General features: G+C 39.8%; 2 protein-coding genes across 2 annotated transcripts; both read right to left on the minus strand.

Annotated features, from left to right (window-relative positions):
- Positions 1-1,145: 1,145 nt before the first annotated feature.
- On the minus strand, positions 1,146-2,473 carry LOC136248498 (protein FAM133-like). Its single transcript, XM_066040275.1, has 3 exons — positions 1,984-2,473; positions 1,499-1,594; positions 1,146-1,438 (listed from the first exon to the last, which is right to left on the minus strand). Exons 1-3 carry the CDS (start codon positions 2,471-2,473, stop codon positions 1,146-1,148), a joined length of 879 nt encoding a protein of 292 aa, XP_065896347.1.
- A 5,749-nt stretch (positions 2,474-8,222) lies between these two features.
- LOC136248499 (E-selectin-like) lies at positions 8,223-10,487 on the minus strand. Its single transcript, XM_066040276.1, has 8 exons — positions 10,480-10,487; positions 10,052-10,059; positions 9,708-9,896; positions 9,470-9,658; positions 9,225-9,419; positions 8,994-9,097; positions 8,297-8,530; positions 8,223-8,246 (listed from the first exon to the last, which is right to left on the minus strand). The coding sequence occupies exons 1-8, from the start codon at positions 10,485-10,487 to the stop codon at positions 8,223-8,225; spliced, it is 951 nt and encodes a 316-aa protein (XP_065896348.1).
- Positions 10,488-14,238: the final 3,751 nt, after the last annotated feature.

Raw genomic sequence — 14,238 nt, forward strand, 5'->3', positions numbered from 1 at the left:
GGATGGCAGAATCAATGGTTATATATGTGAGGGAGCAGAGGTTTTTGGGGATTCCATCATTGACACTCTTGCCAGCTGGGTGGGACAGATCTACTACCAGGCGCCATTTTTTTGGGCTGGTGGTTTTTGGGGATGACCCCGAATCTGCTGCTGCTGTGTGCATCAGGGATAGTTGATCGCTTGAATGGGCCAGCGACCCGATGATGAGCAATTTCATCAGTAAGGTATTGCCTGACAGTGTCTGGGTGCTGAAGAGCACATTCTAGGTTGCGCTTGGCTGATTTCAGGGGCTGTGGCGGACTCTGAAAGCCAACATGAAAGCCCTCAGAAATTCCGGTGATGAAGAATTGCACTAGCTCCTGGTTAGGGTGGCTTGATAGAAGCCTAGCCCAGTTCTTTGAATTCAAGGGGGTTGTGATGGCAGTGGCTTCATGTGGGACTTTGACATCGACAGGTAGGACAGCAAGGAGGGCATTCCACGCAGGGACCCATTCTTGGTATGGGGAACAGATGTCGTCCAGGTGAATTCCAATGATATGTTCCCTTGACAAGGCTGTAAAGGAAGACCAGAGAATATTGCAGTGGCCTCACTATATTGTGTGCGATGTATGCATGGCAAAAGTCTTGCTAACATACTTAGAGTACCCAAAACATGGCAATTATGATGCATAACAGTTTGTACACACATGAAAGCAGATCATATAAGGAAGAGAAAAAAAATTACACTAATAGCTACGCTACTGAACATGACAAGGTCTGTTAGGCTTAAAAAAAAAAGACAAACTTAAAGGTTCATTAGTGCTGGTGGTCCCTTTTGCTGCTGAGTGGCTGCCCTCTTTTCCCTGTGCGGGCACTCAATAGCCTTGTGGTTCTTGTCAAGGATGTGGGGTTGTGCACGCACCGATAACAGATGTGGTCAAGGTGGCATGAAGCACGGGAACAACCCTCAGGGTTTTCATTCCATTTTAGACAGATTTGAAACTTGGGTTCAGGAGCTGGTTGTCTAGGAGGGTAATACGTGTTGGCTGGAATCATCAGCTGTGATTGGCCAGGTTGGTAAGTTCCAAGGGGGTAGTTAGGAAACACCATATTCCAAATAGTGATGTCAATAGCTGACCATATCTTTATATTCGTGGCCGATGCTTTCAGGCGGAATCTCCGTCATAGACCACCCAGCGACCTGCACGTTGGTAATGGGAGGCATATATGATCAAGCTTTGGTAGCCCACTAAATCAGCCACACGTTCTGGGGTAGAACGAGAGAGTACCGCAATGTATATACCAAAGCATTGGATCCAGTCAATGATATTATTTACTTCATTGAGTTTTGTCTTGTTAGTATGGCGATCCTCCTTTTCCACGTTAGCGTCGGCAGACCCCAGGTGGTCTGGGAGCAGTTCTGACATCTCAACAAATATCCCCTGCTTAATTCTTTTCACTAATCAGGCTGGCACTGGTGGTAAGCCATCACTAATTAAGATAGGAAGTTGGTGATAACCTTGGTCTTCGGTCTCTGAGAGATCGGGGGTTTGGCGAAGCGAGTTGAGTTCTCTGACATGCTCCAGTTGGCTGCCAGTCAGAGTTTTGTCAAAGTCTACGAAGAATGAGTGAGATAAGAATAGTAGGGGAATGGTCACATAAGAAGATGCATGACAATTATCCCTGTATGGGTACAACGTCATTAAACTACAGAGGTGGCGACAGCAATTGGATTGGTAATCAAAGAGTCCACGAGGGTGGAGGCACATACATAGCCAATATTTTGAGTTTGGGACACATACAAGTCCAATGAGGATGTTGGTGGGCATTATAAGGAGTAATCAACAAGGCACTACCCACCATCCCTGGGGGGAGCTACAAGTCATAATAGAGTGGGGGGGGAGCATCCGAGCCCACAGTACCTGGAGTGGGTAGCTACTATTGTAACGCGGAAATATATATATATACACACACAATTGTAAACAACTCTTAAGTTGTACGTACCAAACTCATCGCTGGAATCGGAGATGGCTACATCGGTGTCCTGAGTATCTTCTAGGTCGTCGCTGTCTTGTGAAGTCTCAGTGGGCTCTGGGAGTCCGTCCCTGGCGGCTTTTACTATCGCAGGTATATCCGCTGTGGTTAGTGGACGAGTCTTCTGACGTTTGCTACCGTGCTGGGTGGACGAGTCCGTGGTCTTCCTCTTCCGAGTTGCAGCTAAGGATTGGCTAGCATTTCCACGCTTCCTCGAAGCTCCAGCGCTGGGTGTCGGCCTAGAATCTGTCCGTTCCATGCGGGAATCCGTTCGTCTCGAGCGGGAATCAGAGCGAGAAGTAGCACCACGTGTAATAACGGAATCTGTCTTCTTCTTGGCCGATTCACTAGTCTTTTTGGTGGAGTCTGTCTTCTTCTTGGCCGATTCGCTAGTCTTCTTGGTGGTCGATTGGCTTTGCGACCCACGTTTGTTTGATTTTCTTTTGTCTTGCTTCGCCATGAACCTATAAACACTCTCACGCAGCTGTTCACTGGTTGCGTGGTACTGACTACGCATGCGTGTTTACTCTAATTGATGCCCTATTCTCTTTTTCATGCTACCTAACTCCTGCCAGGGCAGAGGTCTGGCATTTCGTTCCCCCCCTTAACTACGTTTAAAGGTATTTTTTAAACTATATTAATTTAGAAAATAGTTTATTTTTGGTGAGCCTTCAAAATAACAATACAACTAGCTAGTTTCAAACAACAGACTAGCTACAATGGATGTTTCAAAGGATTGTAAGCATAGCAGATGACAAAAAAAGCACTTTCCAAAAAATCAAGTAACAAAACAACACATTTTAGATGGGTTGAATCTATAAAAATGCTTCCCAGTAAATAAATCTAAACCAAAACAGCCAAGCTGTAAAAAATGAGTGCGGCTTCCAAAAAGGCCAGGATGAAAAAGATATGAAATCCAAGGTGGCAGCCAAGAAATGACTGTGATGGTAGGTTAATGGAAAAAATTTTAATTACAACAATTCAGTGAATTTGGTGCCGAATCCTAGTGGAGGAGGCAACGCAATTTCACCTGAATTGTCGTAATTAAAATTAGGCACCAAATTCACCTGAATAGTCGTAATTAAAAGTTTTGCCATTAACCTACCATCACAGTCATTTCTTGGCTGCCACCTTGGATTTCATCTTTTTTCATCCTGGCCTTTTTGGGGGCCGCACTCTTTTTTTACAGCTTGGCTGTTTTGGTTTAGACACCACTTCTTTTTGTATTGCAAGCCATAAAGCCAGCCATAAACTGGCTTTGGTGCTTACTTTTTTTCTTTTCTGCAGGAATTAGGAAGAGATTTTGTGTACAGCTTTTTGTCTGATTAAAAATATTTGTATATTTAACAATGAATGATAATTGCATACTGTAAGTCAAAAGGTGACTTCTTATACATAACTGAACTGTAGCTGAAACCCTCATTGTTTGTAGCTGAACTCTTTTCAGAGTGACTTGTTTCTAGCTGAACTCTCTACATAGTGATTTGTTTCCAGCACATATATCTACAGGGTGACTTGTTTGTCTACAGGGTGATTTTTTTGTAGCTGAATTCTCTACAGGATGATTTGTTTGCAGCTGAACTCTCTACATAATGGTTTCTTTGTAGCTGAACTCTTTACAAGGTGATCCTTCTAGCTGACTTCTATACAGGGTGATCTGTTTGCAGCTGGACTTTCTACAGGGTGATTTGTTCGCAGCTGAACTCTCTACATGATGGTTTCTTTGTAGCTGAACTCTCTACAAGGTAACTTCTTCTAGCTGATCTCTACAGGGTGAATTGCTTCTAGCTGAACTCTTCATAGGGTTATCTGTTTGTAATTGAACTCTCTACAGGATGGTTTCTTTGTAGCTTATCTCTCTACAGGGTGACTTGTTTCTGGCCAAGCTCTCTACAGGTGATTTGTTTGCAGCTGAACTCTCTACATGGTGGTTTCTTTGTAGCTGAAATCTCTACAAGGTGACTTGTTTCTGGCCAAACTCTCTACAGGTGATTTGTTTGTAGCTGAACTATCTACAGGATGGATTCTTTGTAGCTTATCTCTCTACAGGGAGATTTGTTTGTAGCTGAATTCTGTATAGGTGATTTGTTTGCAGCTGAGCTCTTTACAGAATGGTTTTTTTGTAGCTGAACTCTCTACAAGGGAACTTCTACTAACTGATCTTTCTACAGGGCAATTTGTTTGTGGCTGAATTTTTTACAGGCTGATTTCTTTGCAGCTGAACTCTCTACATGATGGTTTCTTTGTAGCTGAACTATCTACAAGGTAATTTCTTCTAGCTGATCTCTCTACAGGGTGATTTGTTTGTAGGTGAATTCTGTACAGGTGATTTGTTTGTAGCTGAGCTCTTTACAGAATGGTTTCTTTGTAGCTGAACTCTCTACAAGGTAACTTCTTCTAACTGATCTTTCTACAGGGCAATTTGTTTGTGGCTGAATTTTTTACAGGCTGATTTCTTTGCAGCTGAACTCTATACATGGTGATTTCTTTGTAGCTGAACTCTCTACAAGGTAATTTCTTCTAGCTGATCTCTCTACAGGGTGATTTGTTTGTAGGTGAATTCTGTACAGGTGATTTGTTTGCAGCTGAGCTCTTTACAGAATGGTTTCTTTGTAGCTGAACTATCTACAAGGTAACTTCTTCTAACTGATCTTTCTACAGGGCAATTTGTTTGTGGCTGTATTTTCTACAGGGTGATTTGTTTGCAGCTGAACTCTCAACATGGTGGTTTCTTTGTAGCTGTACTCTCTACAAGGTAATTTCTTCTAGCTAATCTCTCTACATGGTGGTTTGTTTGTAGCTGAACTCTCTACAGGTGACTTCTTCTAGCTGATCTTTCTACAGGGTGATTTGTTTGTAGCTGAACTATCTACAAGGTAACATCTTCTAGCTGATCTCTCTACAGGGTGATTTGTTTGTAGCTGAATTCTGTACAGATGATTTGTTTGCAGCTGAGCTCTTTACAGAATGGTTTCTTTGTAGCTGAACTCTCTACAAGGTAACTTCTTCAAGCTGATGTCTCTACAGGGTCACTAGTTTGTAGCTGAATTCTCTACATGGTGGTTTCTTTGTAACTGAACTCTCTACAAGGTGACTTCTTCTAGCTGATCTTTCTACACAGTGATTTGTTTGTAGCTGAACTCTCTAAGAGGAAACTTCTTCTAGCTGATCTCTCTACAGGGAGATTTGTTTGTAGCTGAAGTCTCTACATGTGGTTTGTTTGCAGCTAAACTCTCTACATGATGGTTTCTTTGTATCTGAACTCTCTACAAGGTAACTTCTTCTAGCTGATCTTTCTACAGGGCGATTTGTTTGTAGCTGAGTTCTCTACAGGGTGATTTGTTTGCAGCTGAACTCTCTACGTGGTAGTTTCTTTGTAGCTGAACTCTCTACAATGTGACTTCTTCTAGCTGAACTCTCTACAGGGTGACTTGTTTTTAGCTGATCTCCCTACAGGGTGACTTGTTTCTAGCTGAACTCTCTACAGGTGATTTGTTTGCAGCTGAACTCTCTACATGGTGGTTTCTTTGTAGCTGAACTCTCTACAAGGTAACTTCTTCTAGCTGATCTTTCTACAGGGTGATTTGTTTGTAGCTGAATTCTCTACAGGGTGATTTATTTGCAGCTTAACTCTCTACAAGGTGACTTCTTCTAGCTGAACTCTCTACAGAGTGATTGATTTTTTTTGCAGCTGAACTCTCTACATGGTGGTTTCTTTGTAACTGAACTCTCTACAGGGTGATTTGTTTGTAGCTGAACTCTCTACAGGGTGATCTGTTCATAGCTGAACTCCCTATAAAGTAACTTCTTCTAGCTAATCTTTCTACAGGGCGATTTGTTTGTAGCTGAGTTCTCTACAGGGTGATTTGTTTGCAGCTGAATTCTCTACATGGTAGTTTCTTTGTAGCTGAACTCTCTACAATGTGACTTCTTCTAGCTGAACTCTCTACAAGGTGACTTGTTTCTAGATGATCTCTCTACAGGGTGACTTGTTTCTAGCTGAACTCTCTACAGGTGATTTGTTTGCAGCTGAACTCTCTACATGGTTTAGTTCTTTGTAACTGAACTCCCTGCAAGGTGACTTCTTCTAGCTGAACTCTCTACAAGGTGATTTCTTCTATAGCTGATCTTTCTACAGGGTGATTTGTTTGTAGTTGAACTCTCTACATGATAGTTTCTTTGTAGCTGAACTCTCTACAAGGTGATTTCTTCTATAGCTGATCTTTCTACAGGGTGATTTGTTTGTACCTGAACTATCTACATGATGGTTTCTTTGTAGCTGAACTCTCTACAAGGTGATTTCTTCTATAGCTGATCTTTCTACAGGGTGATTTGTTTGTACCTGAACTATCTACATGATGGTTTCTTTGTAGCTGAACTCTCTACAAGGTAACTTCTTCTAGCTGATCTCTTTACAGGGTCAATTGTTTGTAGCTCAACGATCTACAAGGAAACCTCTTTTAACTGAGCTCTGTACAGGGTGAATTGTTTGTAGCTGAACTATCTACAAGGTAACTTCTTCTAGCTGATCTCTCTACAGGATGATTTGTTTGTAGCTGAACTATCTACAGGGTAACTTCTTCTAGCTGATCTCTCTACAGGGTGATTTGTTTGTAGCTGAATTCTGTACAGGTGATTTGTTTGCAGCTGAGCTCTTTACAGAATGGTTTCTTTGTAGCTGAACTCTCTACAAGGTAACTTCTTCTAGCTGATGTATCTACAGGGTCACTAGTTTGTAGCTGAATTCTCTACATGGTGGTTTCTTTGTAACTGAACTATCTACAAGGTGACATCTTCTAGCTGATCATTCAACAGGGTGATTTGTTTTTAACTGAACTCTCTACAAGAAAACTTCTTCTAACTGATGTCTGAACAGGGTGAATTGTTTGTAGCTGAACTCTCTAAAGGGTGATTTGTTTGTAGCTGATCTCTATACAGGTTACTTATTTCTAACTGATCTCTTGAATTCTGTTCAGGGTGACTGCTCTATTAGGATGACTGCTCTATTAGAGTATCTCGATCTCGCACTTGCTGCACCAAGTTGGATTTCATGTTATAACTCCGTGGCTTTAAGTCTGATTCTTCTACACCATTGATGAGCCTTTTTAAGATGATTACTCCATCTGTACAACGATTTTCAAAGCATTACCCCAAGCGGTTTATCTGGTAGGCATGGCAAGTAGTCGTTATTTTATTAGCTAATCTTGATTGCGTAATTGTTACACACTGTTGATTTTTTCGTTGTATCTTCCTGGTTTTTAGCTCGATTTCTTTTAAACCACAAAAGGTTTGAGGTTCAATAGTTAACCTATTCACCCACCGATTTTCAGCTTCTTCCCATACGCGGTTTACCCTGTAGGCGTGACAACATATTGGTGTTATTTTTCGTGCATAATCGCTCATAACTCTTTGCCTGTTTATGGTATTCCAGCCAAAGTTGGTACCAAGATGCGCCTTTATACCCCCCTTCTGTGTGCCAAATTTCAAGGCAATCGGATAACGCGTTCGCGTTTTATAGCAGTTTTTGTAAGTGTGCGAAAGAGGAAGAAAAATAAGAAGAAAAAAAAAAACGAAGAAACTAAGCCAATTTTTGAAGTCGCATATCTCAGGAATGCCAGAAGCGATTTCGCTCAAATTTGGAATGTGGAGTACTGAAGTTGGAGGGAATGTACACAGCAAACTTTGTCTTGTTTCATCAAGGCAGCACAGAGCTACGGAGGTGCTAAAATTGCATTTTCTTTCTTCCTGTCAATATACTCATGGGGTTGCGAGCCGGCTTCTTGGGCCGCACGACACACTACCGTGTGTCTTGATATTATCACCCATGAAATAGATCAATAGCTATTAATTTTTTCTTAATTTAAAAGGAAGTAGGGATTGATATAATACATAAGTATTTTTAAAAATTGTTAATTTAAAAATGAAGTAGGGATTTGTGCAATAAAAGTAGTGAAACAAAAGATGAATGATGCTATTACAGCATAGCTCAGTGAGAAAGTCCCTACTTTGGCATTGAACAAAATAATAATAGCTAATGTACCAAAGTAGGGACTTTCCCACTGAGCTATGCTGTAATACCATCATTCATCTTTTGTTTCACTACTTTTATTGCACAAATCCCTATTTCATTTTTAAATTAACAATTTTTTAAAAATACTAGTTTGTTCTTTTTTTTTGTTGTGGCACAGATAGCTACAATGTAACTTGTATTAGTCCACTTGTATTTTCCACATCTGTAAGTATGGGGAAGGCAGATACCATCACTTATAAACATCTTTCCCACTTGCTCAGTAAGAAGTGGAGTTCCCCATATTCTGTGGTTATGGGCTGGCTTCGCTGTGGTTGGAGTTGTCCTTGCTGCGCTCTTCAGTAATGTGTAACAGGGGATCAAGTTCCAGATCCAAGCATCCCTGTGTGCCTCCAGCTGTCGACCTTGCTGTTGCTGAGGGGCACCTATCTCCTTTAGAACAATAATGCTATTGTATTGTGCTTGCTTCTTATTCTTATACAAATATGTCTAACAGAACAATGTAACTAACTTATAACTATCATACATAGTGACTGTTGTATTAGAGTATATCTCAGATCAGTGAAGTGTTGGCTTCCATATACTCAAGAGCAATAGGCCAGCTCCACACATCTCAGAGGGTGTATTAACATGCGGCCGCCTTGTAACAATGTTGGTCGTGCTGCTCTGAAGTAAAGCATCTAAAGAGCTCTATTAGCTGTATACGCAGCATCTCCATTCCTGATAGAGGAATGTGATAGTACCAATTCTCTAGGATGGTTACCACCAATATTAAGACCCAACTATGGAGGCATTTGGCACGTAGAATACTTCTGGGCACAAATTCCTTCCCTGCCCAAGTATCGACACGTCTGGAAAGTAAATATAAAATCTTGTAGGTAACTGACCTCAAAAAAAATATTAGGACAGAAAAATTAATATATTTTTAACCCAACGTGGCAGGTACATTTACCAAACCACCACCACTAATACTAGTTGGTGGGAGGCCAAGAGCTACCAGTGCTGTATCTCCCTGGACATGCTGAAGATCAGTCAAGTAGTCAACATTAAGTACTTCTATAATGATTTTTGCAGAGGAATTTTGGGGTCACCATTGTGTTGTTTATTTAAGAAGGTTCTACTATACAGTACAATACAATATGTATGACAGTATGATAGCATGATAGCACTGTATGGCACATACCTTTGTTTTGATTGCACATGGTCTCATTACCACTCCATTTCCCATCACTCTGACAGGTCCTAGTGTCACTGCCAGTTAGTTCACAACCAGTGTTACACGTGAAATCACAAGTGTCTTCGTAGGAAGGAACTCTATCATCTCCCAGTGAACAAGTCATTGTTCCATTATTAGGTTCAGTGAGTGATGGACAAGAAACTACACAGTTTTACAGTTAATATATAAAATTTAATAAACATACTTCTCACCTCTTCTACACATGGTTTCAGTACCATTCCAGCTCCCATCACTCTGACAGGTCCTAGTGTTACTACCAGTTAGCTCATAACCAGTGTTACATGTGAAACTACAAGTGTCTTCATAGGAAGGAACTCCTACATCTCCCAATGAACAGGTCATCGTTCCATTACTAGGATCAGTAAGTGATGGACAAGAAACTACACAGTTTTACAGTTAATAATCAAAACAAATAAACACACTTCTCACCTCTTCTACACATGGTTTCAGTACCATTCCAGCTCCCATCACTCTGACAGACCCTAGTGTCACTACCAATTAGCTCATAACCAGTGTTACATGTGAAACTGCAAGTGTCTCCATAGGAAGGAACTCCATCATCTCCCAGTGAACATGTGATTGTTCCATTATTAGAATCAGTAAATGATGGACAAGTAACTGCAAAATATAAATAATTGTATCTATAAATGAAAAGCTGTCTGGTCTTCTGCAAAACTGCATTTCTTTGGTGTTCAACAACCTTGTCAGTGCTATATGATTTCTATACCAAATCAACTAACACTATAGTGGTTTTCAAATTAAAACTGACTAACATTCTTGTCTGTGTAATGTAAAATATAAAGGGTATGTACTACAGTACAGTAGCTAAAACCTCAGCTAAATTACTGTCTAATGTGGAAACACCACAGACATTTGCTCATCATACACTGTGCTCTTGGATTTCCTAGTTATTGTTGTTATTATTATTACTAGGACCGGGTCACATACAACCAAGTACATACAACCTGTGACAACCCCCTGGTACTGAGGATTTCCAAATCTTTGCAACACTAAAGCACAATGTGTTCACGTGCACACCCATCACGTGAAATTTAAAATTCATACAACACACCATGCGACTAGTGAAACACTGACACACGGGTATAAAATCTATCGACAAGCGACTTGGTTGAATCACAACCGTTGGTGCGGTCTAAATGGTCTAAACCGTCAATTGGGTAAGAGGCAGGAAGTGACGTACTGGATCATGTTTTCTACTTTGCATTTCAGAAGTGTTGCAAAGATTTGGAAATCCTCAGTAAGTACATACACCAATGCAACAATCCCCTGGTGGGGCTATGCACATTACTAGGTGGTGAAGGCACGGTTGAAATTATGATCTAAAATCAACTCAGCATGTCACAATAGTGACATGCAGATATAACACAATAGTGGCACACAATAGTGACATGCAGATATAACACAATAGTGACACACAATAGTGACATGCAGATATAACACAATAGTGACACACAATAGTGACATGCAGATATAACACAATAGTGACACACAAAAGTGACATGCAGATATAACTCAATAGTGGCATCGTAACTAGAGGCCACCAGTAGCTAGGTGCCAATACATCATTGATGTGACAATGGCACAGTGATGTATACACAGTATATATGCATACAAAATGTACAAAAGAGAACTATACATTATTGCAGTATTGCATGCAGTAATACATTACCGTAGATTCCCTAAAAATTCGGCAGAAATAAATTAATTCTGTTCGTGTCTGGCTGAACAATTAGGAAAAAATGTACCAACTCAGTGCTATTGTCGAATTTTTAGGGATCTATCCCTAATACAGTCTGCACGCTTCATGGATATGTTATTTGCGATCTGTTTACTGCTTACTTTATGAATTTCTTTCTACAGGGACCAACAGGAATACCTTGAGGCGGAGCTAACAATACCACAACACTCACTTGGCTACAGAGCTATATACTATGATTGCCTACATTATGCAGGAGGGATGGTCAATGTCAATACTACATCACTTTTGAACAGTGGCGTAGCCAAGGGGGGGCAAGGGGAGGCATTCCCCCCCCCCGTCACTAAGTGATGTTTTTTAAAACTTCTGTCACAAGCTTTCCAGTAAATGACATGCATCCCAAATTACAGTTTGTGCGCTACTACACGAGTGCACACAACATTCAACTCGTTTGTGAATGGTGAAACGATGCACTAAAAATAAGGTATGCTCGAATCCCCAGGGGTTCCCCCGTGTAGACACTATGCCTTCACAGAACAAAAATATTAGACACAATTCTATATTCTGCTAACAGAAAACGTATAGAGTTGGGATTTCGTGCCAATACATGGCGTTTGAATTTTGCCGGCTGAAGTCAGTGAGCTCGTCATACTGTGCCAGTGTGCTAGGACTGCAGCACAGACTGTGGCTGATGTAAGTAACTGTGACACATTGTATTTGTACTAAAATATTCACAATATAGTTCTACTGGATTGTGGACGAATTTGTTGGAGTACAGTTGTGGCACGTGAGATGATGCTCGACGAAAATATTTCCATTGATAAGTGATAACTGGTAGCAATCAGTAATGAAGTAGTTATGTAGCTAGTTACATAAGTTGTAATAATACAACACCGTATGTTGGCTAGCCCATCATTGGGTCATTAGCCTTTTGTACAATTATGAACAATGTCGAGTGTTCTGTAGGGGGTGCCTGCCCCCCCCCCCACCACCGTCTGGCTAACTACGCCCCTGCTTTTGAATGCAATCACCCAGATGTAATATTAAGGATTTCAACAAGAAATAAAAAATAGAAACCACAATCAGTAATATTATTGAACTATCTCGTGATAAATCTTGCTATCAGATGCTGCATAAAGTGTTCCATGGCTTAACAAAGCGTTATCTGTGGGGGTATCGTGTTAAAAGGAGATGTGGGGCCAGGAGAGCTGTGAACAGAAACGAAGATCGTTGTGCGGTAGCCGTGATGTCACAAGATGATGTCGTTGAGTATGTTTCCTGAACAATTTCACACTTGGTACTTCATCCAGCATCAAGGTAGCATATTGTGTGAGGTCACAGGGAATCCTCAATATTCAAGAGACCCTCGTCAACTTATGTTACACTGTATATCACTTTTGAATCATACTTTGAAAGGGCAAGTCTACTACTGACCACTTAAAGGCCACCTTTATATGTTTGTACCTATAAACAATTCCTTTGCTGGAAAAATGTACACTTCTAAAACCACTATACATTGTCTTACTCATCAAAATTTGATGGAATTGAGTGGAAAGTGGCCACCTGCATAGAAAGGCCACCACTCCATAAGGGCCAATTTTAAATTATTGTTGTTATACAGTTATGCAAATGTATTAAGCAGCTACCTGCACATTAAGGCCCAGAAATTTTGGCACTAGGGTAACTGGCTTAAACTCCATTATACATCAACTGTATCATGATAAAAATCGCAATGTAGCTCATAATTTGATTCTATAATTGAGAACCATAGAATCATATAAATGTTCCATAGAATTTACATTGTACAAAGGTTCACTACAGCAATTGCACACTGATACATATCTATAGCTTTAAGTGAAATACATCAACAATCGATTAAAGAAAGGGTCAAGGCAAGTAACTTCAAAATTAAATCAGAGTGTTATAGTAAAGGTTGAGACTGAAAGTGGTGCATATTGCATGACGGTCTCTACAATCTTTCACATGTAACTTTGACATGCAATGAAATCTGATACATTGATATCAGTACACAATTGAATTTTTGAAGGTATAAGTTGAACAGACTTTCATGCCTGTGTTAAGAACAAAGAATGCAGGTACATAATATTATGTTTTGTTTGTAAGTGTTTCAAATTTTGAAACTTTCTTAGTGATCACCTGTAATGAAAGGCCACCTTTCTATTAAGAGCCAACTTTAAATTGTTCTAGTAAGACATTTATACACATCAAACTATATAAATAGCCACCTGAATATTAAGGCCAAAGAAATTTGCCCTGACTGGCTTAGACAGTTTCCACTATAGATATACATTTGTGTATCAAAATATGTCACAGTACTTGCATATCAACAATCAGCATTAAATGCTAACAGTAGCAGTTACTGTAGCTAGTGAAAATGTCATCAAGTTCAATATTTCACTACTATATAATAGACTTAGCGTCATAATCAGAAACAATATATACAAGCTTGATAAGGTGTAAATTGCTTGAGTATATGTATTTAAGTATAAGCTTTTACTGGGTTTTCTTACAAAACATAAACAAACCAACAATGTATAAAATGATTGTGACATAGTATTATATAAAGTTATTTACAATTGGTATCGCATCTTTGCATACTTGAACCATACAAACAGCAGTAATTACAAGGCTACATATTAACACTTATAACTCATGATCTACTATTGGTCCCAACTATAAACTCACAGTGATGAATGATAGGTATTAGAGCAACATGTAAACCAAAATTAAATTTAATTAAAGAATATATATTTTTGAAAATTAAGATCAAAGGGAAAAGCTACATTTTTGTGGTTTGACTTTTTCCTTTGAGCAATTATAAAACATTATGTATTACCTGAAAGAGAATTTAATAAGGATTTCAAAAATCTACACCAGAGGTTTCTACGTGAATCACAAACAAAGTTATGGCCATTTTATTGAAGACATGTAAGCAAAATAAAAATTTCAGCAGAAACTTTGAGCAGTCCTAACTTAAAGGGAGACCAATGAAATGAGCCAAATTTTGGTGCGAGAAAGTTTCTTGAAAGGGTCCATGTTTGTGCCAAATTTCATGAAAATCAAAAGGGGTCCGGATTTTTTTTTGTTGATTTGGTATGGAATGACCCTTGTGCAGAAATGAAGACAAAGATTTCCTCACAACAGACTACCATAAATCATAAGAAACAATCTTCTGATACCTTACCCGATGATCTGAAGCGCTTGGAAGATGAATTAAGTGGT

The sequence above is a fragment of the Dysidea avara genome, chromosome 3 (genome assembly GCF_963678975.1).
Source record: "Dysidea avara chromosome 3, odDysAvar1.4, whole genome shotgun sequence".
NCBI classification, from domain to species: domain Eukaryota; kingdom Metazoa; phylum Porifera; class Demospongiae; order Dictyoceratida; family Dysideidae; genus Dysidea; species Dysidea avara.